Source organism: Glycine max, chromosome 12, assembly GCF_000004515.6.
Source record: "Glycine max cultivar Williams 82 chromosome 12, Glycine_max_v4.0, whole genome shotgun sequence".
NCBI classification, from domain to species: domain Eukaryota; kingdom Viridiplantae; phylum Streptophyta; class Magnoliopsida; order Fabales; family Fabaceae; genus Glycine; species Glycine max.
In genome coordinates this window covers 3,490,003-3,513,945 of record NC_038248.2, presented here as the reverse complement: position 1 = coordinate 3,513,945, position 23,943 = coordinate 3,490,003, and the positions used below count along the sequence as shown (strand labels likewise).

The window sequence follows — 23,943 nt, the reverse complement described above, 5'->3', positions numbered from 1 at the left end:
CAGCTTAGGCAGTGAAGAAATTAAAGTTAAACTTAAACCCTAAGCAAGGAAGGGAAAAAAGTTTACATTTTTTTAGTCCATGCATTTTTTGATATTTATGATTTTGGTTCTTAATTTTTTTTAGAATAGTTTATGTTTTTAAACTTTTTTCTCATCCAATATTTTTATCTTTTCTATTCATTTTGGTGTTAAGTTTTTATTGTTAATTTATTTTATTACTTTTTTGGTGGTTAACAAAAATTGAAATATTCCAAATTTAAATTCAAATTCAACTAGATGACGATGATGATCAGAACAACTCTGACAAAAACAGTCCTACACTTCGGCAAGCCCCAACAAGCATCTCATAGGCCCTGAAGCTCCAATTCGGATAAGTTTGGAGCCATGTCAATGAATGGAGAAGGAAGGTCCTTAAACGTTATTTTTAAATATATATATATATATATATATATATATATATATATATATATATATATATATATATTAAAATAATAATAATTAATATTATGACTTTTAATCATCACTATTCCAAAATGAAAATCATCGGAATTCACAATCTTAACAACATCAACCTCAATAGGACAGAAGGGATCTAATTGAGGAATTAGAACATCCACATTGCAGCAAATTGCAATAGTTATTTTGAATGAGACCAACATATACACATAATTTATTTTTACTTTTCCCAATATAAATAACTCTAAGCAATAAATCTTTACAATGGAGTAACACTCTTTGTTGCTTTCAATGAGTTAGAGCAAATGGAAGCGTAGGATATTAAAAATTTATCATATTTGGATTTGAATTATTTTGTGAGTTTTATAAATTTGAGAAATTTTGCATATTTGAATTTGTGAGAACTTGAGAATTTGACATGAAATTAGAAAACAAATTCATATTGTGAGAAATTAAATCATTGAATGAAAATAAATTAAAGTTAAGAATTTTTTTAAGAATGAAATGAGATAAATTTTAAAGGTTTTGTTTTTTTTAAACTCAATTTATTATGGGTAGCAATTGCTGCTTTGCTAGCAATAATCCATAGGCACGGGCATTGGAAGTTGTCTAGCAAGCGCATTGCTTCCTCTAAGGAGTTGTTTCCCATGTGTGCAATAATGATGCTCTTATTAACAATTGAAGGACCTAAATTGAGCGTTTTAAGATTTTGAAACCAAATTGATACATTTTAAATAATTTAAGGAACAGTAATTAAGCCTTGCAAATATTCTCTCTCTTTATTAAGTTAAATAGGGTGTTGTTAGGTGCACCTAGCATATTTTAAAAATTCCAATTTTATTCCTCCCTGTTTTTTCTTTAAATTGGCACTGGTTATGCGTTTTCTTTTGCATATAAAGTTTTGTTTTTTACATTGTGGTCTGATTTCTGTTGTTGGTGGTAGTTTTTGCAAGTGTTGAGAGAGGTAGCGGTTTGGTGAAGGTGAAACTCTGACTGGTGGTGGTTTTATTTCAGCGGAGATACACATTTTCTGGCTTTTATGGGTAACTGGTATTCTAGTAGATCTAGTAAATTCGTAAGTTTTAAATGGATGAAATACATCCGTAAGTAAGAATTATAACATACAGATTTAGTTAATCCGTAAGAATCATAAGGAAGTACTTCATCCGTATGATTTTTACAGATGAACTTCATCCGTATGTTGTAATTTAAAGCTTACGAAAGAAGTTCATCCGTATGAGTCATACGAAAGAACTTTTTCTATATAAACATTACAAACTCAGAAACACTTACGGAAGAAGTTCTTCCGTACGTATAACTTCATCCGTATGAGACATACAGAAGAAGTTATACTTATGGAAGAACTTCTTATGTATTAAGGTTACAACTTCAAAACTTCTTCCGCACTCAAAATTCCTAACCTAAGTTCTCTAAGGTAAGTCCTCTACCTTAATGTTACAGGCCATTAACGGAGAGGAAAGTGAAACTAACCTCGATGGAGGAGAAGAAGCAAAAAAATGCAACTCCAAACGGCCACGAACAGAGAAGATGAAGACTCGCGGAGGAGAGCGGAGGAACACGGCGGAAAGAAAAATGGAAGAAGAAACATGAATAAGTGAAATGATGGGTGCACCAGCAATATTGCTGGCTACACCTAGCAACACCCTTAAAAATATTCTGTGTCTGTTATAAAAAAAAAAAAAACTCGCTTATATTTATCCACAAAAATATTTTTAAAAATGAAATAAATTAAAGAAAAAGCCCAGCAAGAACAAGCGGAGCTGTAGTCAGAGAAACGTGGAAGGAGATGATGTCTCCTACATTCTCACTCTCTTGCATGTCAAACTGGTTATGCCCTCTCCATTTTCCAGTAAGTTCTAATCACAGAATCTCTCTCTTTCTCTTATGCTCCTTACTTTACTTTTTTTTTTTTTTTTTTATGTCCAGGATTTTGCCAACACTTCCACTTTCAGGCTTCATTGCTCTCAGGTCTCCTTCACTTCCTAATTCCTATAATCTTTTCTTTTTCTTTCTATTTTGTGAGTACAACAATTTCGATTGCGTCTCAGCATTCTTCTTTTTTCGTATAACCATATTCATTCGTTGAGGTCCGAGACAGTGAAACCTTTCAACCTCAATGATTGCCCCAAGAGTTAATAAGCATTTGTAAAACAAAATATAGTCGCGGTCGAACTTCAAATCCAATTGTAAATTTACAGCAAGTGCCGTACAGTTCATATGATCTTAGAGGAGATTTGTACAGTTTGCAAGTGATGCTCTTGCATTGCATTTGTTAGGGTTTGATTAAGTTTTGCGCTTATTGTTATGGAGAAGAATCCAAAATTTGTTTAATTGGGGTATTGAATTCACAGCAAACAATTTTATGCAGGAAAGAAGCCTTGCACCGCCTTCTGTAACTTCTGTTGGGCAAGATGAAAGCATTGGAAGAATAGCAATCAGAAACGACCACGTTTTGAGGAACAACTCTCCGGTGCTTCAACAAAATGGCCTACCTCCTCTAGTTAGTGCATTGAAAGCTTCGGCTGAGCAAAATGTTGCCAGTTTTCACTTTCCTGGACATAACAGAGGGCGTGCTGCGCCCGCTTCGTTGACTCGGCTCATTGGAACAAGACCATTTGTTCATGACTTGCCCGAGCTTCCGGAGCTTGACAACCTCTTTTGCCCACAGGGTCCCATATTAGAAGCACAAACTGAAGCAGCCAAACTGTTTGGATCGTCGCAGACATGGTTTCTTGTTGGAGGTACTACTTGTGGGATACAGGCAGCAATAATGGCAACCTGTTCTCCGGGGGAATTTCTCATTCTTCCAAGGAATTCTCATATATCAGCTATATCTGCTTTGGTATTATCTGGTGCAGTGCCTAAGTACATCGTTCCTGACTATGAGAATGATTGGGACATTGCTGGTGGTGTCACTCCATTACAGGTGGTTTGGTTGTGTCCAATATCATATTATGCTTACCTTCATGGAAAATTTACTGATGAAAATAAAAAAATAATTGCATGCAAGCAGTTAACATGAACAGAATTGTCATATTCATTAAAAAAAAAATTCTAAATAGGTTTTTTGAACTCTTACACAAAAGATGAGCCATTATTCTGAATTTCTGACTTTTTCTTTCCTCAATATTAGCACTCTCTTCTAGTAATCTTATCTAGTTCTCACTTCTTTTTTCTGTCGGTGGGATGGCTGGATGTTGTTCCAGGTATTGAAAGCCATACAAGAACTAGAAATGGAAGGGAAAAAAGCAGCAGCAGTCTTCATCACCTCACCTACTTATCATGGTATTTGCAGCAACTTGAGTGAGATTTCTGAGCTGTGTCATTCTCATAAAATTCCTTTGCTTGTTGATGAAGCTCATGGTGCACATTTTGGATTTCATACTGAACTGCCTAACTCAGCCCTCCAGCAAGGAGCTGATCTGACTGTACAGTCTACTCACAAAGTTCTATGCTCTCTGACTCAGTCATCTATGCTGCACATGTCGGGAAATATTGTAGATAAGGAAAAAATTTCTAGATGTCTCCAAACTCTTCAATCCACAAGCCCTAGTTATCTGCTTTTGGCATCTCTGGATGCTGCTAGAGCTCAACTTAGTGAAAGCCCTGATGTTGTATTCAACCAAGCAATGGCATTAGCTTATGAGGCAAAGTGCATGCTAAAACGAATCCCTGGTATATCAGTGCTTGAGAATTCAAGCTTTCCAACCTTTCCTGCAATTGATCCATTGCGTCTCACTGTGGGTTTTTGGAAGGTTGGTTTATCAGGTTATGAAGCAGACGAAATCCTATATGGAGATTACGGGGTCGTCTGTGAACTTGTTGGGAATAAATCTATTACTTATGCATTCAATCTTGGAACTTGTAGGGACCATGTCCAAAGGCTTTTATCAGGAATAAAGCATTTGGCTGCAACATATGTTACCATTCAGCAACCTGAAGAGAGAGTGCTTACAGTTCATGCACCCTTTGATGATAAAATCACGAGTTTGATCCCTAGAGATGCCTTTTTTGCAAGTAAAAGAAAAGTAACGATAAAGGAGAGCATCGGTGAGATTTCAGGGGAGCTTATATGTCCATACCCTCCGGGCATACCAGTATTAATCCCCGGCGAGGTTATTACCAAAAAAGCTGTTGATTATCTTCTTCATGTTAGGAGTAAAGGTGGTGATATTACTGGAGCATCTGATCCCTTACTTTCTTCAATAGTTGTTTGCAATGTATAGTAAGTAAATCAGCTGGGCTGAAGCATCTTGAAGTTGAAACTTCCCAAGTTGGACTTTGGTCTTTCTGCACACCATATGGTTAGACAAAGATTTCCACAGTTGGAGGAATTCTCAAGTTGGTAGCAACTACTAATGGCTGTACTAAAGTCGGTAACTATTCTCTCATTTTAATGGGTAAAAGCAAAATAGTTTTGAATTTTCGTCTCTTGAAAATTCTGCTGGATTCCCCGAGCGTTAAATGTAGTTCCAAACCATTGGGAAAGAAATGTCATGACACAGGGCAATATAGCGTCAATCCTTATCGAAGGACTGAAATTATGGGCAAAGCTCAGAAGCAAACCAGCAACTACCTGGAAAAAGCCATAAATATAAAAAGAAAATGACAACTAATTGAATTTTTAAGTTTATATTTAGAGAATGTTATGGAAGAATAGAAGGATTGATTTATGTAAAATTTTCATGATTTTTATGTCATTGTCCATATGGTGACAGGAAAAGTCAAATCTTGAGAAGTTAATGCTTGATACCAGTCTAATGTATATGCTCGTCCTGGCCATCAGTAATTGTTTCTGTTCTAAATTTTCAAGATTGGATAAGTCCATCTGAAATTCCAACGAAATTTCAGCCATGTTAACAAATTCCAATTCTTATTTATTTTTGGTTAAATTGTTCATCCTATCCCTATAGTTTTATGATTCTTATCTTTTTAGTCCCTAGTTTGAAAGTGATCTCTTTTAGTTTCCATAATTTTGAAAGTGGTTTTTTTAGTCCATAATTTGTATTTTAATTTTCTTTTAGTCCCTATAGTTTAAAAGTTGTATTTTTAGTCTCTATATTTTATATTTTAATTTTCTTTCAGTCCTTATCATTAAAATATGAATAATATTATCAATTATAATTAATTACAAAATTATTGACAGTTCATAATTAATTTATCGTAAAATAATTTGTAAAAAAAAAGTAGTTGATAATTTATAATTAATTTATAACTAATTATTTTTATATATTTTTATAGTAAGGATTAAAAGATAATTAAAATATAAATTATAAGAACTAAAAATATCATTTTTAAATTATAAAGACTAAAAGAATTAAAATAAAAATTATAAGGATTAAAAAAATATTTTTAAACTATAAAAATTAAAAGAATTAAAAAAATTATGAATTAAAAATGTAAGAATCATGAAATTATAGGAATTAAATGAGTAATTTAACATTTTTTTAATTTCAATTATATGAAATTTTAAAAATATATTTAGGAATATTAAAATTGAGTCAAATGTAATATTAAATGTATCCATTATAATCTTCTTGATATAAAATATTACTCTGTTTAAGGTTATCGTAACATTTTTAACAGCACATTTAGGAAAGCAATATATGTGAGACAAAATATGAATTATTGGAAAAGAAATAAAAAGATTATTTTAATAATTTTGTTTGTCTTTTTTAAATTGGCTCATGAATTATTTATTTATAGTTTTTTTTTACTGGAATACGCTTAATTATATTATATTTTTAGTCAATAAACAATAAATAAAGAAAACTAATAAAATAAATTTTTTACTCTCCTACGAGGATTATATTGAAGAAGATAAGTAAGCATTAACTAATAAGATAAATTGCAAAACACTTGATGAATGTTTAGATCAACATTAACCAAATTGATTTTGAATAAAATTAATTTTATAAAATTAATTATAAAATCATCTGATTTATGTTTGACATAAATAAGTTAAAAGTCAGACTCATTATAAAAAAAAAATTATTCAACAGACAAACGATTCAAAAGTTATTTAAACTTAGAATTTAAATTATTTTAAACATAAAATCAAACATATAAATTTATGTAAAATCAGTTAATCATGAAATCAAACAAGCAACCACGTGATAGTTTGTAAATTGGAATTGTAACGTGACCCCACCTTGGTGTGGCACATCCTCAAAAAGATTTAAGGGATAAGACATGGTCATTCAGCAACCATAAGCCACGACACGAACATGGTGATGGCCTCCAAGTCTAATTCCCTAACATTTGGAGCTGCTTGTTTCACAACTTGCCCATTCTCTAGAACTAAAACCTGCTGCATTCACTTTCTTGCCATTCCAAATGCAAAATCCAGAGCCACTTTTTCTCTCGGTCCCACTCTGTCCAAGAGGATGAGGTACTCAAATTACTTCACTTACCATTATTTCTTTGAGATTCATATTTAGCAACCCTATTGGCTATTACTTGCATATACATGGAGGATAACACACGGCTTATTTATTTTGCTTTAACATGCTTTTTTCCTTGCAGCTTAGGTATTCTTTCTAGTCCCATCGAGACAACTCCCACACATCTCATTACACCAATTTCAGCTCTTAATTCAGGTAACTTTTGGACCCATTTTCCTTTGTTGGATTTCAAATATATGAATGGATGTTCTACGAAGTTTTAAGTACAGAAAGTGGACAATGTCCTAGGTTTATTGTCTTTTCCTGTATACCCGTTTTGCTGTGAGTTAAAGTCAGTGCTATAATAACATTAATATATTATCATGCTATTGCCTTGTAGGTTTGGAAGCATCAATTACAGATTCGAACGATATTTCAGCCATCTTAGCAAATGCCAAAATAGTAGTAGATTCTGAAGATGAAAATAAGATACAAGTGAGCACACTGCAAATACTGGTTCCAATGTAGATTTGCTATTCTGGCTCTTTCAGGAAATTATCTCGTGTTTCTTTATGTTGTCATACTATGTATTCCAAATTGTTTCTCCCTAGCTTCTATTCTCTGTTTCTCTTCATATTTTCTTCTATCTCTCTCAAAAGAACTGTCATAGATGGAAAAATGTGATTTATAACAATAAATAAATAAATCTTATATTTTTGTATGGAGGAATTTGTGCGTGTCTCAAATTCATATTCCTACTGGCTTTGTTGAGTTTTCAGTTAAAAGGCTGAAATATGATTTGATAAACTGATGTGCAATTTTTTGTACTGAATGATTATTAATTTTTCCGATCAAGTTTATTAATTTGATAACCTTGAAGAACTAGCCTCAACTTAAACCTTTGGTAGTCTTCATGCTCAATTGATCAGGCAAAGTCTTCCCCATGTGGTATTTTAATTTGTTTCTGTCGTCATAGTGTACTTCATGTTACTTTTGTTTATACAAGTTGATCAAGATTGAAGCTAATATTGCTATAAATATGTTTTTTGGTTGTTATCAGACATTGCCACCACTAGCATACAATGCAACCTGCAGTTTCAAATATGCCTTTCAAAAAAAAATATGCACACAGTATATCACTATAACATGCCTTCTCCTTAGTCTCCCCCTTCTATCCTTTATTTATTTATTTTTTATATTGCTGGAGTGTGTCAGTGTTTCTATAAATTACTGCATCATGCTATTTTTAGGTTTTCATTTCCCTGTACCCTACTACTTTTGGGTTTGATGTTGTGATAACTATCTTATGGATTAAATTGCAGCTAAGAGTGGACTTGACTGGCGATCAAACACAGAAGGTATTCGACAGGATCCTAACAAACTTAGGCCGTACTGCCCCACCAGTTCCTGGATTTCGCATGCAAAAAGGAGGTAAGAAGCTGCATTATTGATAACATGCACTTTCATACCCTGAACATATCTATTGGTCATTCACTTTCATTCCCTGCCAAGAACACACATGAGCTTAGCATTTGGTATTTGCTGCAAGATTTCTCCCTAATCCTCAAGTGTTTCTTAAATACGAGGTATTTCCATTTTCCTACCACATTCCAGACTTACTAAAAAGTAAAGACTGATAACGATCTTTTATGTGAAATACCATTTGGCAGCTGCTTATACCTTCATTACAAAATATCTAGTTCTTTCTCTTTCCAAGGCCTGGACAATTAATTAGTCACCATTTTATTCGCTACTCATTTTCTTGCTCAACTAAGGCTTGTGAAATGACCAGCATATCCTTCTTATTGGTGGTCTTGATCTTGGTTTTTGCATGAGTGCTTTACCAATTGGATGCCCATTTTGACACTTTCTGTATTTGTTAGTGAAAAGGGGTTTCACTGGTTGACCCTATCCTCTATAGTAGTCAATTGTCTCTGTTAGATTGATACCAAATATGCAACCAATGATGAGAATAGTGGGAAAAGAAAGGAAACTTGATTTTCATTTTACTCTTCACAGTTACATTGATAGATGCTTCCTTTTCAAATTCAATACTTATTTCTTGCTGTTGATATGATTTTTCATTTTCCTGCTCATCATATTTCAGTATTTTTACAGCATAAGAATTTGCAGTTCATGAGCTTTAACTGTATTAAATTGTTATTGTGCATGTGATGTCTGAACTGCTCCAGGAAAATCATCAAAGGTGCGTGATTTCCAATCAAGTTTTCTTTATATTTGATGAATTATTATTTATTATCATTTAATCCATAAGTTATTTTCTCATTCATCTGTAATATTGTCAATAACATCAACATAAATAAAATGTAAGCACTATCATGTATGCTTTAGTCTTCCTTGAAGATAACTTGATAAGGAAATGCATGCAGATCCCAAAGGACTTCCTTGTACAGATGCTTGGGGAAGAACGTGTCACCAAGTTTTCAATACAAGAAATACTCAATTCTACCATGGCTGATTATGTGAAAAAGGCAAGTGATTTTTACCCCTTCATATGTGGCTGTCATGGATATAAACTTATTTCCACATTTGATGACACAATACCAGGAAAACTTGGATGTAAAGGACCGGAAGATAAGCACTACCCAAACGCAAGAACAACTCAAAAAATCATTCAAGCCAGGAAATGAATTTGGCTTTAATGTTATAATTGAGCCTGAAAATTCATAAGATTCTAGATAACTTGTTATGGGGGATCTAGTTGTTGAGCGTAACCAGATTGGCAGTTATTGGGGCAACAAGATTTTTCTCTCTCAATGATATACAGCTTAAAGAGTTATTTTAATGGTCAGTTAGGTGTACTCCTGAAAATGGGCTGCAATATTCTATTATGAGCTTTGCAGGAAAAAATGTTTAAAAAACTCATCTTCAAATTTTTTTCATTCTGATTTTAAAGGGATACCAAACTGACTCAGAGTTATATATAACTGTCTTCTAGCGTGATATATTACAAATTCTGAATCTCTTTTATAGCCTTTTAATTGGGGACTGATGACCTACATTTCTTTATGTCCTTGTGAATGTTTTGGTCAATTTAATGTATCTATATGATTTTGCATAACATGATTTCCTTAGTGTAGGATCAACATAATTCCGTGTCTTGTTAAGTGGAAAAACCTCCGTCAATAACTTTAGACTAAATAGAAATAGACAAGTTGTTGGGGATTTTGAATGTGAAGATGAAAGACAATTAAACTCACAAATAACAGTTAAATGGGTACAGTCTGCCTACCATGCGTACAAGCTGGAAATATGTAGACTTAAAAGAGATTTTCATATGGCCCAATGATGGAGTCACGAAGATTGGAGAATAGACCATAGAGGGAGTACTGCCGTAGATTTTGCACTTCGTACCAAGAATTAAGAGCATCGAGATTCTTGTCAGTGCCTGAAAATGCCAACTGTATTCCCATGTTGCAGGCAGTCCCTCCATTCTTTTGACACTCTTTGTTTGGAACTGCACAGTCTTGTTGATTCAGGCAAATGCTTCCACTAGGACATCCATCACAACCGAAACTCTTCCAATACAAGTTTTGAAGGGTTCCCTCTTGAAATTCAAGAACCTGTTAATCATTCAACATTCAGATTAAAAATGACAGTCCTAGAGTCGGTCCTAAAGGAAATCACATTACTAGAGAAGCGAAGCCTGAGCATGTCAATTGAGTTTACCAAAGTGAAACTAGTAATTGTGTGACTGTTGTCAGCAAACATAATAGGTAGTGACCTTGCTGCATATTTCTGCCCAGCAAATGCAACCATATATGCATTGTTGCCCTGATAAACTCACAAAATTAATAGAGAACTAACCAAAATTTTGTTAAAGAATATGTGGCTACAGGAGCATTCAGCTTTGAAATCATAACAAAGCAGAAACCATACATATCATCAAAACTTCAAGGAATTCTTCTAACTTTTGCCAGGGAATATTGTATACCAGTTGAAAGTCACCTAAAATGAATCACAAAATGGCCTAAGGTTCTTCCTTGCTATCATTAACACATGAAAAAATTGATTATCTAATAGACAGTCTCAATAATAGAGTGCTATCAATCAAACATAACACACTAACTATGTCAGATGTCATTATCTAATGCAATGCCCCATGGCTGAATTGATGCAATTACCACAGCACATGATAATGAAAGGGACTAGAAAAGAGAAAGTGTTAAAGCCTTTTAAACCAAGTCAAATACCAAACATATCATTCTCATGAATCTTGCTGAGAACATCTCCTATCCAATACAAAACATTCAATTTTGAATCATGACAAACATGAAATTGCATACCGGGTTTGAGGTGCTCCTATTGATGGTGAGTAGGGAGACCTCATCAACCGTTGGCCTGAAAACAGAAAGCTGGGCTCCTTTGTTCGCGAGGTCGAGGCGTTTGTCACAAGGTGAAAGCTGTGGACCATTACCTTGGGAGAAAAATTGCTTGTCCGAAAATGCAATACCAAATGTAAAACCATCTCCTCTCTGAACTTTAGCATCAAGACATGGACTATAAACATCATTTGTATCAGCTGCATCTGCAACAAACATAGCCATCACGGCAATGACCACCACCCGTTTCACCAAATCTGCTTTCCTCATCTTGGACATGGCAAAAAATTCATCCATCCCCATCTTCAAAAAAAAAAAAAAAAAGTTTTCTTTTCTGGGTCAATACGTGTGTAGGACAGAATAGAACAATCTTTGTGGTGATAGAAACAAAGTGGTGTCAACATGTGTATATTATTTATAAGAATGAAATGAACGTGTAACAACGTTCATGGATTTGTACGTGGCACATTTAATCCAGAATATAATATGATATGAATTAAATTAAACAAGAACAATGGGAAAATGTGTTTAAATAAGAAGAATGAAAAAACAATAATTAGTTACTTACGAAGCAAGGAATTGATCTGCATACCTCAAAAACCAAGATACACGAGTTTTGTATTTTAAGAATGTTGAAGAGATTGAAGCTGATGGTTGGCGTGTCTGTGATTCCAAGACATAGAAAAAGGTTAACTAATCCAGGTGGAATATGGTGGCAAACTTTTTTATGAAGCAATTATGGAGATTGGATTTTACCAGAAATTAAAAAATGAAATTTAAGTATCTTTTTAGTTTTTTTAATTTATTGTTTTTTTCTTACAATTTTTTTAATCTTTCTAAATTATGTTTGTTTTGTTTTTAGCCTTTAAAACACTTTAAATAAAATTTTAAATAATTAAAAATATATATTATCTAAAACACTATTAGGACGAAAAATAAAACAAACATAATTTACAAGTATTAAAAATAAAAATAAAAATAAATTTACAAGGACGAAAAATAAAATATTTAAGCCAATAAAAAATATATTTGTCATATGAAAAGACCGATTCCTAGGAGGAAGATCAGAATAAATATTTCCGTACCAAAAGCATACATAAATTTAGAGAATGTGAAAGTCGTTTTTTTTTTCAGATTGGCCTAAAAATGCATTAAATAAATCTACATTCCAGATTGGCCATGTGAATTTGTAACTGATGCTATATTTGAACGAGATTTTTTTAATAAAAATTCAAATAATTACACTTTTTATTTTATTGAAAAATAAAATGGAGAAATTTTGTTTTTCAAAAATAAAATTTTATTATTTATTTATTTTCTTTTCAGTTTAAATTTCAAAACTTTCTCCCATCTCTTATTTTATTAAAACCTGGCAAAACAATAATACCTAACTCCATCATTTCAATTTTCAAATGAGGCATAAGACCAATCATGACCCGATTTCATTTTATTCCTTCATTACATTTTTCACATCTCTCATATCATCTTTGGGGTTTTGGTTTGGCTCCTGCTACTCACAAAATAAAATAAAAATCTCTCATCATCATCTATTGTCAGATCATATCACAGGATTTTTGCTTCTGGTCATTAGTTTCTTTCCTTCCTTTATTTTTGCTTTCCTGTACTAAATTGTTTTTTATAGTTAATATTAAGTTATATTTATTATCATTTGTTTGTTTTAATATACTTTTAAACAATATTTAATAATTAAAATTATTATTAAATTATCTAAAAACAAGCCATTGTTATTAAATATTTTTATCTGAAATTGTAATTAAGGTTACTAATTCTTCTAGATTAGGAGTTTTGACTTAGAAACTTGAATCACAGGTAGAAACCATACTATAAGTAGGCTGACCAACCATTACCATTTTTGTTGGTGGACCAGTACCTTTATGATTTCAGAATTCTATTTCCGTCTATGCTCCTCTGTCACACTGCAGGTTCCTAATGTGTATGAAAACGAAGCACTTTAAATTGCTTTACTCTTGTGCAAGGAAACAAAAAGGGAGAGGGGGCAGATGGATATATAGTGCAAAGACTCCATTCTCCTTCATACCCATAATATCTTTTTCTTCTTTTTTATGTCTGTTTTTTTATTGCATATATAATATAATGTATCATATCCATTAACATGAGATGTACATGTTTGATTTTTCTCTTTTTGTTAAACTGAATAACCACTTACTACCATTACCAGTTTTGTGCGTGGAGCATATATGTACCTCTATCAAGTATCATTCCAATTTCTATTTCATTGTTCCTCTATCACAATGGGAGACTTTTCATTACACGAAAACAACATGGATTATCATCAGGACAACCTTGCAGTCTTCTTCACTATCATCAAGAACACCAAGCTACTGGTGATTAATTCTTGTTTTCTTTATGCTTTTCTCTCTGATCTCATGCTACATTGCTTTTGTTGTTTTTTTTTTCTTACTGAGAAAATATTAATGTTTTCCTTTCTTTGGATGCTGAGAAACTAGTTCAGAAATTGGATTTTTTTGTCATAACTTGCAGAAAGTCCCAGAGGAGTTCCTTAAGCATTTGAATGAAGACTTGTGGAGTAATGAAGTTCTTATAGGCCCTTCTGGTGATAAGTGGCTAGTAACTATTTGGAAGAAAGGAAATGACGTGTATATGAAGAATGGTTGGTCACTATTTCTGAAAGACAACTCAGTGGTGCTTGATGAGTTCTTTCTTTTCACATATCATGGAGGGAACTGCTTCCATGTTCAAATTTTTGGTGGGAATGGATTGGAGAGGCTATGCCTCGAAGAAACAAGACAAGAACAAGCTGCCATCCCTCAATTTTTTGGTGAGAATGGATTGGAGGGCTAAACATTGTAGATTTGGCCTTTATGTTCCTCTTTTATCCCCAAAAGATATCTCATTTCTTAAATTTTTGTTTTGTGTTTGTAAATAGATCTGCCTTTCAGCAACAATGCCTCACTCTTTGATGGATATGAGATAAAGAAAACAAGACAAGAACAAGCTTCCATCCCAAGTTTGGCAAGGACAAAAAACAAGAGTAAACAAAGAAAAACTTCTGCTGGTTCATTACACCACCATGAATCGAAGTCTTGTCAAGAAGGTAAATATGATGTCTCAAGCATACACATAAATGTGGTTACAATCTCAAAAAGTGCAAATTTGATTTGACCAAATGTTTTGAACAGAACATGTAAACAGCATTACAAATTTGGCCTTTATAACCCCCCAAAAATATCTCATTTCTTAAATTTTTGTTTTATGTATGTAATAGATCTTCCTTTCTGCAACAAAGCCTTACTTTCTAAGGACTTCCCAAAGCCTATGAGTTCAATCAAAATTGAAAGTTCAGAAGCATGCAAATTGGTCGAGTCCTTTACCTCTCGCGATCCTCATTGGAAGCACCTCATGACAAAATGCAATGTGGAAGATCATTGCACATTGGTACATATATGAATTTATTTTCTGCATTAGTATCACTACTATAGAGTGGCATGCTTATTTCACATGTTAAATTTTAAAATACAAAACCAAATCAGTTTTCTTGATTCAAATGTTAGTTGGGAGTGTTTATCTAAGTCACGTCACACACTCCTAAGACACAGTTTCATTTAGAACGCAGAATAATGTGATATAAATTGAGGTTTATCTTTGCATGCAGCACATTGCTACTGAGTTTGCCTGTAAGTACATTCTTGAAGCAGTGAAGCAGATCATTCTTCGGAATTCGGAAGGAAAATTTTGGGAAGTGGAAGTGGCTTGTTTAAGATATCAAAATAAAAGGTATACTCAGATTTACGACAGGATGGGGAAAATTCGTGCGTGATAAGAAGCTCATGAAAGGTGACACTTGCATTTTTGAACTTGAAGACCAAAATCATTTGAGTGTTCACATATTCAGAACCGGATGTGCACCACATTAGTTTGAATCCAGTTATTTGATTTACGTTATGCTAGTGATCTCAGTAGGAATTGTATTACAGAATGGTGTGTATCCATATAGAAACACTCCACTATTAGACATTACCACTTATCATTTGGCTATTACCTTTGGTAACATGACATACATAATAAATAATCTTATCTTTTAAATATATGATCATCAATTCAATTTTTCCCTTGTTATTTGTTTTCTATTTAGTTAAAAATATAATTCGTATAACTATGGTTAGTATTCTAGATTTTATAAACATGTTATCAATATAATATTATTAAAAGTCTCTTAGCTCTCAATTTTCTTCCACTATATTTAAAATTTCATAATTTCAAAGCTTTTTATTTTAATTTGAGCATTTCAATATTTGAAGTTTTGAACATTACAGAATTGATATGATACCTGACATTGGATATAGTTTTTTAATCTCTCACTTTTTTTTAATCTTTTTTGTATATACGTATCTAAAAAACCACTCTAAAATCAAATTGTTCCCATTTGTTGTTCATAAAACACTTGTATTCCTTGTAAAAAGGAAAACTTGTATTCAATTAATATATCCCCCATTTTTGTTCCTTCATTTAATATATCGCAAATGTTGTCTTTTGTGCCTACACTTGAAGGATGAATTGTTTATATTTCACTAATTGTATGGTAATTTGATTTTTAATGAGTGATAGTAAGTGCATTAATTTGCTGGGGTAACTTATTTTTTCTTTTGCTTGCCAATTGTCATTTGTGGAGATGGATCTTGGAGCAAATCTCAGACTATTCAGAGAATGATCCTTCAAAAACAGAAAGAGAAATGGTGGAGTGAGAGAACTTTACAAAACAAGGAAATTACCAATGGATGTCATATTTAGTTTTTCGTGGTCCCCCATTAGTTTTCCTCATGCCGACATGTGCATAAAAAGTTACATTTCCTAACTGTGCAGATTATTTTCCTATTAAATATTAAACTAAACGGCATGAAAGAATAGAGTAAAGTCTTACAATATCTTTTTTTAATATATAATTGTGGATTTTTTCCCCTGCGGATAGGGAGTACTTTTTCTTGTTATGTTTACACCCTATGTATTTAATTTTAATTATTTATTTATGGTAAAATAACTTATTATTTGGTCATTTTTCTTATGTTTAGTTTGATTATTTATTTTTTAGAAAGTTTAATTTCATCTTTTATCTTATTTTTTTTGTTTAGTTTAATCTTTGATTTTTTTTAAAAGTTTATTTTCATCATTTTTTTTTTAGTTTTGTCAATCACTTTAAGATTGACATTGTTAATTATTATTTAAGAATAAACTTTTTTAATTAAAAATAAAGTAGAGCGAAAGAGAATAAAACTGAACAAAAAAATATCCATTTTTAAATGATTAAAAATATCAATTTTAAAAATATTCATTTTAAATGACTTAAACTGGATATAATTTTTAGCAAAAAAAATGACAACACAAAAAAATAATATAATTTTATTTATCATTACTAAACATATTCATGACATAATTTTTTAAAAATTATAAATGTAATAATTTTTTAAGCAAATTCATTGCCAATTTATATTTAAGGTAATAAATAAAATTGATTTATTCAAGAAATTATTTATTAATTGATTAAGCATTTGATTATTGATTGCAAATTTATTCATTAATATAGCTTGATTAGTGCCACATCCAATTAAGAAATATAATTTAATTTGAAATCGACTTAAATGAAATAAAAAAATCCAGCACCAAAATTATATAATTTAAACGGAATACAAAATTACATACATTTGAAATTAATTTAAGAATTATATTTCTACATACTATTAAAAACATTAATTTTGCAACAAAAAAATAAATAAAAACTTTAGCATTATAATCCAATAAGTGCTTTTCATTCTAAAATTTTAGATCCTTATATTAGCATTAAAAAAAGAAACTGGAAAAAGATAATGAGATGGTGATATTTGTTTGAAAAATAACGGCTAAAATTTTCATCCCAATTTTTATGTGTAATGAATTGAAATTTAAAGAAAACATTAAAAATCATAGCTAAATGGTAGAATTGAAATTTGACATTATATAATAATATATGTTATTTAATCATAATTTTAATTCTTCTTTTTCTCATATATTATTCAGAAGATTATTTACCCCTAAATGACACGTTCTCTACATTCTAGTATGATATATTGAAGGATAAAATTAGTGAGAGCGAGAGGTGAAAGAAATTAGTATTAACTATATAATTACATAATGAAACAAAAATAAAATAAAATTACATATGAACAGTAAAAGATATTTAGTTAAATTATGTCTCAATAGCTATTTAAATTATATGATAAAAAAATCGTCTCCCACTTTATATAGGAAAAAGACAAAAAAAAGTGATAAGTATATACTAATCCCACGTTCAATAAATATAAGCAAACTAACTTATTATTATTATTATTTGGAGCCAAAACAATTACATTACATTTCTTATTTATCTTAACCAAGTTTACTAAAGGTGTTGGGTTTCAATCACAAATTATGAACCAAACACCGTCAAATTGAAAGTCAAACATATGCTATTTTACTTATATTAAATTATAAAAAAAATACTAATTTGACCAATTAATTATTTGTAATTAAATATTAAAATTATTAGATTAATTGATTTATTATCTTTCGAACACATTTTATCTATAATATACATGCATATTACAATTATATTAAAAATAAACTAAAATAAATATTATTTAAATCATGGTTATACATAAATACTTAACTAAAATATTTTAATTATAATTACTTGAAAATATATTTTTCTTTATAAGTAAAAAAACATACAACATGTATTCTTTTATGTCATTTTATGTTTATAACTAGTTTAACAATTAATTTTACCAATACTTTATAATTCAAAAAAATATCCTAATAACTCAGTTAATAGTTCTCTTAAAAAAAATCTAAAAAAATTAACCATTTTTTCAATTACATGTAAACTCAAATGATTATACTTGAACAAGCTTACAAGACATAACATTTAAGATTATTTACATGTGCTAATGCAAATTTTCAATCATAAACTTAGGTATACGTTACTCATTTTATTTTAAAATAAAATAATTTTAAATTCTTTTATAACATTTGTTTTACTAACTCTCTTACTTTCCAAGACATTTAAATACATTTAGTCTTTCATTATAAAGTACTGTAATAAAAATTTATAAACAAAATTTAACATTACTCTTAAAGACATCTATTTTCATAGGGATTGCTTTGCTTTAATTTATTGGTCATTATAATATATATATATATATATATATATATATATATATATATATATTATTTTTAACTTTTTACGAAATTAGGATGTCATTGATGTGGTCTCTGAATCTCAACACAGGAAGGACAGTGTCCCCAAAGCCCAAAGCCCAAAGTTTGTGGCCACTTACTCACCAAACACAAACACGTGTGATAATAAAAAGAATGCAGGTGATGAATAGTTTTAGGATATGGATTAAAGAATTAAAATAAAAAATATTTATTGTATAAATCATTCAGAATATAAAAAAGATTATAAATAATATGATTTTTATCTCATAATAAAAATATTTTTATTTTAAATTTTTTAATCAATATCCTAGATATTCGCCTAATACAAATACATATTTCAATTTGCGAAAAAAAATTCAAATGTGATTGGAAAATAATGCGCTTTTCGTTGATGACATTACTTGGCTAGGCAAAGCATTGTCGTTTTTATCTTTTATAGGGAGGGCTATAACTGGAGGTGCCGTGGCTCTCTGTGTTTTTCTCCAATTGGTAACGTCTCTTGTGTACATTACGGAGAATCATATTCATAGGGACCAAACACAACAAATGATGAAATCAAATAACCCACTCTGTTCTGTTCCAATTTCCTAACTTGAGAGCCAAACAAAACAAACGGGGTTTTGGGAATTGAACGAGAAAATCTAAACTGGGAAATGAAATGAAACGCTTCGCTTTTGTAACTCGCCGAGTCGTGACTCGTTAGCTTTTTAATAACATTTTCATATATGTCAAGTTGAGGTTTTTTTTTTTTCAAGGTTTAAAAAAAAAAACCATTGTTTGACTCAAAAAGCAGAGAAGAGTGTGGACTAGAGAATAGGGAGTGATGGCGAAGTAGATCTGAAAGGTGAAGAATTTGAGTAGGTGAAGCCCAAAGTTTTCAACTTTGAATTAAAGGGTCATCAAATGCTTTAACGTTTTGGTTTTTTTCTGCCTTCCGACACTCTCAGAAAATGCCGCACCCTTCTTTCCACAAGCTTCTTCTACCCTCCACTGTCCAACCCAACCAACAACTGGTACCTCAATTTTCTCTCATTCTTTCCACTTTTTTTTTTTGTTTTTTTTTTTTGGAGTGGCTATTGTTATTGTTGGGTATATGAGAAATTTGAGTGAAAGTGAAAGAAAGGGGTAAATAATGATTCTGGGTTTTGCTTTTTCTACACTCCGACACCACCCCCAATTCCCAAACATTGTCACCTCTTTCATCAAGTTTGGATTTTTAAATCCATCTGAACTGTGAATACCAATTACTATCTGTACTTGTTTGTTCTGTTAGGGTTGGGAAAAAAATTAAATGGTTGGTCTAATAATTTTTTTTTAGTTAAAAAAAGACTATTTGTAGTGGAGTTATGAGTTCTGAACTTAAATTCCTGGGTTTTGTTATATTAATTTCATGATTGGCCTGCATTTAATTTTTTTACCGCCGAAGACAGGTTGAATGGTTATGAAGAAAAACCATAATTTCTTTTGGGGGTCTAGGTCTTAGGATTTTAGAAGAGACACTTAGTAGTGTTGGCTCACTTGAATTAGTCCTGGACTTGAAGTCAAAAAAGTGTGGCTGGTTAATTTTGTGTCTTTTTTCTACTGTGTGCTCTCATATATAGGCCTTTCAGTTTTCTCTATATTCCTAGGTGAAAAACTTCCTGCAAAATTGCTAGACTTTTTGTTTTCTTCAAATTAGACTATGTAGGTTGACTAGTGAGTTGATGGGTTCTTCGGCATAAGAAATAAGGGTTTAACCAGAGGGAATTCTGATAAATTGCATACTTAATAAATATAAATTAATTTGATGCTTGGTTTTAGAGATCTGATCTAATCTATTTACTGAGCACTTCCAATTTCTTTTGCCACGGGTTCTAGCAAGTATGAAACACAGTTATCATGCATTGGAACAGTGTTTTCCCCCTATGCACTGAAACTGATTTTATTATCCCTACCAATTTTATTTTGGTGGAGATTTTTAAGTATCTCTCAACATACATTAGAACTGATGGAGGAAGCACTTAACTTGAAGTGAACACATATCCATGCAATGTAATTATATTAAAATTATCTATAGAATTATTATTAAGTCTAATTCTGTATTTGACATTTGAGTTTCATTAGTCACATTGAAAAGTTCCAATTATTCTGAAGTTAGCCTATTTAAAAGTTGAACTTCTTTCAAGAATTAGTCTAGTTTTGCATCTGAAATTGAGTTTTGCATCCATGTCAAACTATGTTTACTTACAGTATCATCTATACATTATTCTTCTTGGTCGTGGGCATTGGGCATTTTATAGTGATTGAATTGGGCACAGTCTGCCTATTGTCTTCATCAGATAAGTTTGATTCTTTGTGTTTAGAACATCGTTACAGTGGAATGCTCCTTCTTCAGTCTGTATTACTAACAATTACCAATATTTGGAATCTAACTTGACTTGTGAATTGCAGAGGCTTCCAGATAATTTTATGAGGAAATATGGGGGTGAACTATTGCCAATTGTTACCCTCTCTGTTCCTGATGGTAGTGTCTGGCGTGTAGGATTGAAAAAGGCAGACAACAAGTATTGGTTCCTTGATGGTTGGAAAGAGTTTGTTAAACACTATTCAATTAGCATTGGATACTTGTTGGTATTCAAATACGAAGGAAAGTCATCTTTCAGTGTCCATATTTTTAATTTGGCTACCTCTGAGATAAACTATCAATCAGCCACGCGAAGCAGTAATGAAGGGCTTCACTTCACAAATCGTCTTAAATTATTTGAAGAAATAGAAGATGAAGATTCCATTGAAATCTCGGATTCATCACCTTCCCACCTTGCTCCCAGTTCATTGCAAAATCAAGCTCTTACTGGATCAGTAGATAAAATGATGCCTGGGAAGAGTTATACACCTCCAGCATTGCAGAATCTGTTCAATGGATCTAAACTTAATAGCATAAACTGGGGAGAGGGTGGTAATGCCCATTCTTCAAGAATTGCCAATTCACTAGATAATCGATTGACCAGAGACATAGGACTTCAGTTTAATGCAGTCGAGTTTAAAAGATCTACTGAAGAATTGAAATTGCGTGCTTCCATGGAGGAAAGGATGAAAAAAACTACAAGAAAGAAGCGAAAATCAGGTCTTAGTAGTATCTTTTGACTTGGTTTTCTTTCTATGATCTCGTTATCTAAAATAGAATTTTATGATCAACACAGTTTGTGCAAGTGCAGATGGCCAAGATCCCTCTGCTGAACATGAAGAGGAGGTAGAAATGCGCTTGAGATTTTATGAAAGTGCTTCTGCAAGAAAAAGAACTGTAACAGCAGAAGAAAGAGAGAGGGCCATCAATGCAGCAAAAGCATTTGAACCACCTAATCCTTTCTGTCGGGTTGTCCTGCGGCCATCCTATTTATATAGGGGATGCATAATGGTGAGCCCTTGAATTCAACACAACATACATACCTTTTCATTCTTCTTTAATAGTTGATCTTGCATACTATAAACTCCTCTTTTTGTTTTTCCAGTATCTGCCATCCTGCTTTGCAGAAAAGCATTTGAATGGAGTTTCAGGGTTTATTAAACTTCAGATCTCTAATGGGAGACAGTGGCCTGTTCGCTGCCTCTATAGAGGAGGTAGAGCCAAGTTAAGCCAGGGGTGGTTTGAATTTTCATTAGAGAACAATTTAGGGGAAGGTGATGTCTGTGTGTTTGAGCTGCTTAGAATGAAAGAAGTAGTGCTGCAAGTTACTGTCTTTCGTGTTATTGAGGATGTGGGATTGTTGAGCCCTCCTTTGCAGCAGAACCAAAACATGAGCTCGGCTAAAATGCTGAACACTCCCTTGCAGCAACACCTCACTTCGACTAAAATGGTTAGAAATCAGCAGCAGGTTCATTCCTGATAGTTCAACTGTATCAAAATAACTCCTTGCTTCTGTGTGGAACTTAGATGCTTTTTCTGTCCAACATTTCAGGGTGACTTGAGTGGAACATAGTAATTATAGTTTTGATACCTTTTGTTTCCCTTTTGACTTGGGTTGTAAATAGATTGTTCAATCTAGCTGATTAGAAACCGAATCAATGCTTGTCCTATTGTTTATCTTGGTTTTAATTTATTTTTTTCTGTTTGGAGATAAATTATATAGCTTCTTCTGCATGACAACTCGGTTTACTGTTTTTGTTGATTGTTGAAAGTAAGTTGTGTCTAATAATTCCCTTTCATGTTCATCTTTTCTGTGATATGGATGGATGGATGCATGGATGGCGACTATAACAATAGATTCTTTTACTTTTTTATTTTTCTTCTTAAAATTAAATTACTGTAACATTATCTTTAAAGGCCATCACTTGTGTAATTTTGGTTGCCATAATTCATTCAATTCATGCAAGCGAATGCCACTCTACTATAAGTATATAATGTTTTATATCAGTAGAAATTCCATTCTCTGGGATGCAAAAGAAGTAATTTGTTTTTGGAGCTATTTTTTCAAATCAATTTATTGGCATGTTGGCACTTTGAATTGTTTTTTTTTTTTTTTCCATCAAGTACGGAATAAGTTTGTAAATGTAATTATTCAAGGTTTTGTTTGAATGAAAAGATTTATGGAAAGTAATTTTTATATTATTCATTTGGGTCTATATTTAACTCAAGATAGTTGAACAAATATATTTGAAGATATTTAAAAATCAGCTGGAATTGCTCATAATCTCTCTAATGTTGATAATGAAAACAAGTAAAGCAAATTCAACATTTTAATGACCTTGTTAATACGTTTTGATATTTTAACAGATGATATTCCATTAAGTAGCAATTCAGCCTACTAGATTCTGTGCTTTCAAGGGACCCGTGCTTTGACCCAACTTGTCAATGGGTGTATGTTTAGTTTTCAGGTGAAAAAAAATACTTTTGATGTTAAATTAATTCTGTTAATGAATCTGGATCCTTCTTTTGTTTTTATTTTATTTTTATCAATTGGATTTATATTGAAATATGTGCATAACATTTATAATTTCAATCCAATCATATAATTGTTAGTGTCTTAAAACATGTTCACTTGCATTGCATTTTGGATAGCAAATACAGCATACGTTTATAAAATGAAAATAAATAAATTAATGTCACAAACAGGGGAACCAGGGGAAGGTAAACGTACCCATCAAGTTCTCTGATGGTGAAAGTGAAACCCTTCCTTTGTATAGAAGGTTATGCATTATAAGTAGTTTCTCTGTGTGAGTGGAAAAAGATGTTCTTCCGTATTTCGATTATGACTTGTTCTCTAAATAAAAATAGACCAAGAAAACAAAATAAAAGCACTTGAAGAATAACTTTTTGAGATGATTAATTCACATTTACTTTTTCTCTCGTCGTGGCATTAATAACTGATGTAACATGCAACCTCCAATTTTTCTAGAGTCGGTTGTAGAGAATCTTGAAATATATAATTTATAAGAGTTTAATTTTTATGTATTAATAATATAAAATAATTTTATATTATTATCTAATTATAAATTATTGTTTGAATTTTTTAAAATAATTATTTTAAAAATTA

The 23,943-nt window shown here is 31.6% G+C and overlaps 3 protein-coding genes and 2 pseudogenes across 5 annotated transcripts; 4 read left to right on the top strand and 1 right to left on the bottom strand.

Annotated features, from left to right (window-relative positions):
- Positions 1-1,970: 1,970 nt before the first annotated feature.
- LOC100819143 (arginine decarboxylase) lies at positions 1,971-5,337 on the top strand. Of its 2 annotated transcripts, XM_006592063.4 has the most exons (5): positions 1,971-2,326; positions 2,404-2,445; positions 2,846-3,403; positions 3,684-3,762; positions 3,880-5,337. In XM_006592063.4, exons 1-5 carry the CDS (start codon positions 2,264-2,266, stop codon positions 4,701-4,703), a joined length of 1,566 nt encoding a protein of 521 aa, XP_006592126.1. In that variant the 5' UTR covers positions 1,971-2,263; the 3' UTR covers positions 4,704-5,337. The 2 variants fall into 2 exon arrangements, with proteins under 2 accessions (XP_006592126.1, XP_003541126.1); XM_003541078.5 differs by having other exon boundaries at positions 2,015-2,326; positions 3,684-5,337.
- Positions 5,338-6,670: 1,333 nt separating this feature from the next.
- On the top strand, positions 6,671-9,347 carry LOC100817013 (uncharacterized; annotated as a pseudogene).
- A 434-nt stretch (positions 9,348-9,781) lies between these two features.
- LOC100813820 (uncharacterized) lies at positions 9,782-11,701 on the bottom strand. The gene is made up of 3 exons (XM_014764496.3): positions 11,168-11,701; positions 10,551-10,655; positions 9,782-10,444 (listed from the first exon to the last, which is right to left on the bottom strand). The coding sequence occupies exons 1-3, from the start codon at positions 11,504-11,506 to the stop codon at positions 10,142-10,144; spliced, it is 747 nt and encodes a 248-aa protein (XP_014619982.1). The 5' UTR covers positions 11,507-11,701; the 3' UTR covers positions 9,782-10,141.
- A 1,536-nt stretch (positions 11,702-13,237) lies between these two features.
- Positions 13,238-15,254, top strand: LOC102669488 (putative B3 domain-containing protein Os03g0621600; annotated as a pseudogene).
- A 3,612-nt stretch (positions 15,255-18,866) lies between these two features.
- On the top strand, positions 18,867-22,531 carry LOC100813285 (B3 domain-containing transcription factor VRN1). 2 transcript variants are annotated; one of them, XM_003541073.5, is made up of 4 exons: positions 18,867-19,446; positions 20,864-21,536; positions 21,628-21,827; positions 21,922-22,471. In XM_003541073.5, exons 1-4 carry the CDS (start codon positions 19,384-19,386, stop codon positions 22,294-22,296), a joined length of 1,311 nt encoding a protein of 436 aa, XP_003541121.1. In that variant the 5' UTR covers positions 18,867-19,383; the 3' UTR covers positions 22,297-22,471. The 2 variants fall into 2 exon arrangements, with proteins under 2 accessions (XP_003541121.1, XP_006592124.1); XM_006592061.4 differs by having other exon boundaries at positions 18,874-19,446; positions 21,613-21,827; positions 21,922-22,531.
- The last annotated feature ends 1,412 nt before the right edge of the window (positions 22,532-23,943 follow it).

Bases quoted from the DNA above. Each gene is read 5' to 3' on its own strand.
- LOC100819143 (XM_003541078.5), top strand. From the start codon at position 2,264: ATGATGTCTCCTACATTCTCACTCTCTTGCATGTCAAACTGGTTATGC. The intron at 2,327-2,403 runs GTAAGTTCTAAT...TTTTATGTCCAG, and splicing joins TATGCCCTCTCCATTTTCCA to GATTTTGCCAACACTTCCAC. The intron at 3,404-3,683 runs GTGGTTTGGTTG...ATGTTGTTCCAG, and splicing joins GTGGTGTCACTCCATTACAG to GTATTGAAAGCCATACAAGA.
- LOC100813285 (XM_006592061.4), top strand. From the start codon at position 19,384: ATGCCGCACCCTTCTTTCCACAAGCTTCTTCTACCCTCCACTGTCCAA. The intron at 19,447-20,863 runs GTACCTCAATTT...TGTGAATTGCAG, and splicing joins TCCAACCCAACCAACAACTG to AGGCTTCCAGATAATTTTAT. The intron at 21,537-21,612 runs GTCTTAGTAGTA...TGATCAACACAG, and splicing joins AAGAAAGAAGCGAAAATCAG to TTTGTGCAAGTGCAGATGGC.
- LOC100813820 (XM_014764496.3), bottom strand. From the start codon at position 11,506: ATGGGGATGGATGAATTTTTTGCCATGTCCAAGATGAGGAAAGCAGAT. The intron at 10,656-11,167 runs GTATGCAATTTC...TGAGTTTATCAG, and splicing joins ATAGGAGCACCTCAAACCCG to GGCAACAATGCATATATGGT. The intron at 10,445-10,550 runs GTAAACTCAATT...AATGATTAACAG, and splicing joins CAATTACTAGTTTCACTTTG to GTTCTTGAATTTCAAGAGGG.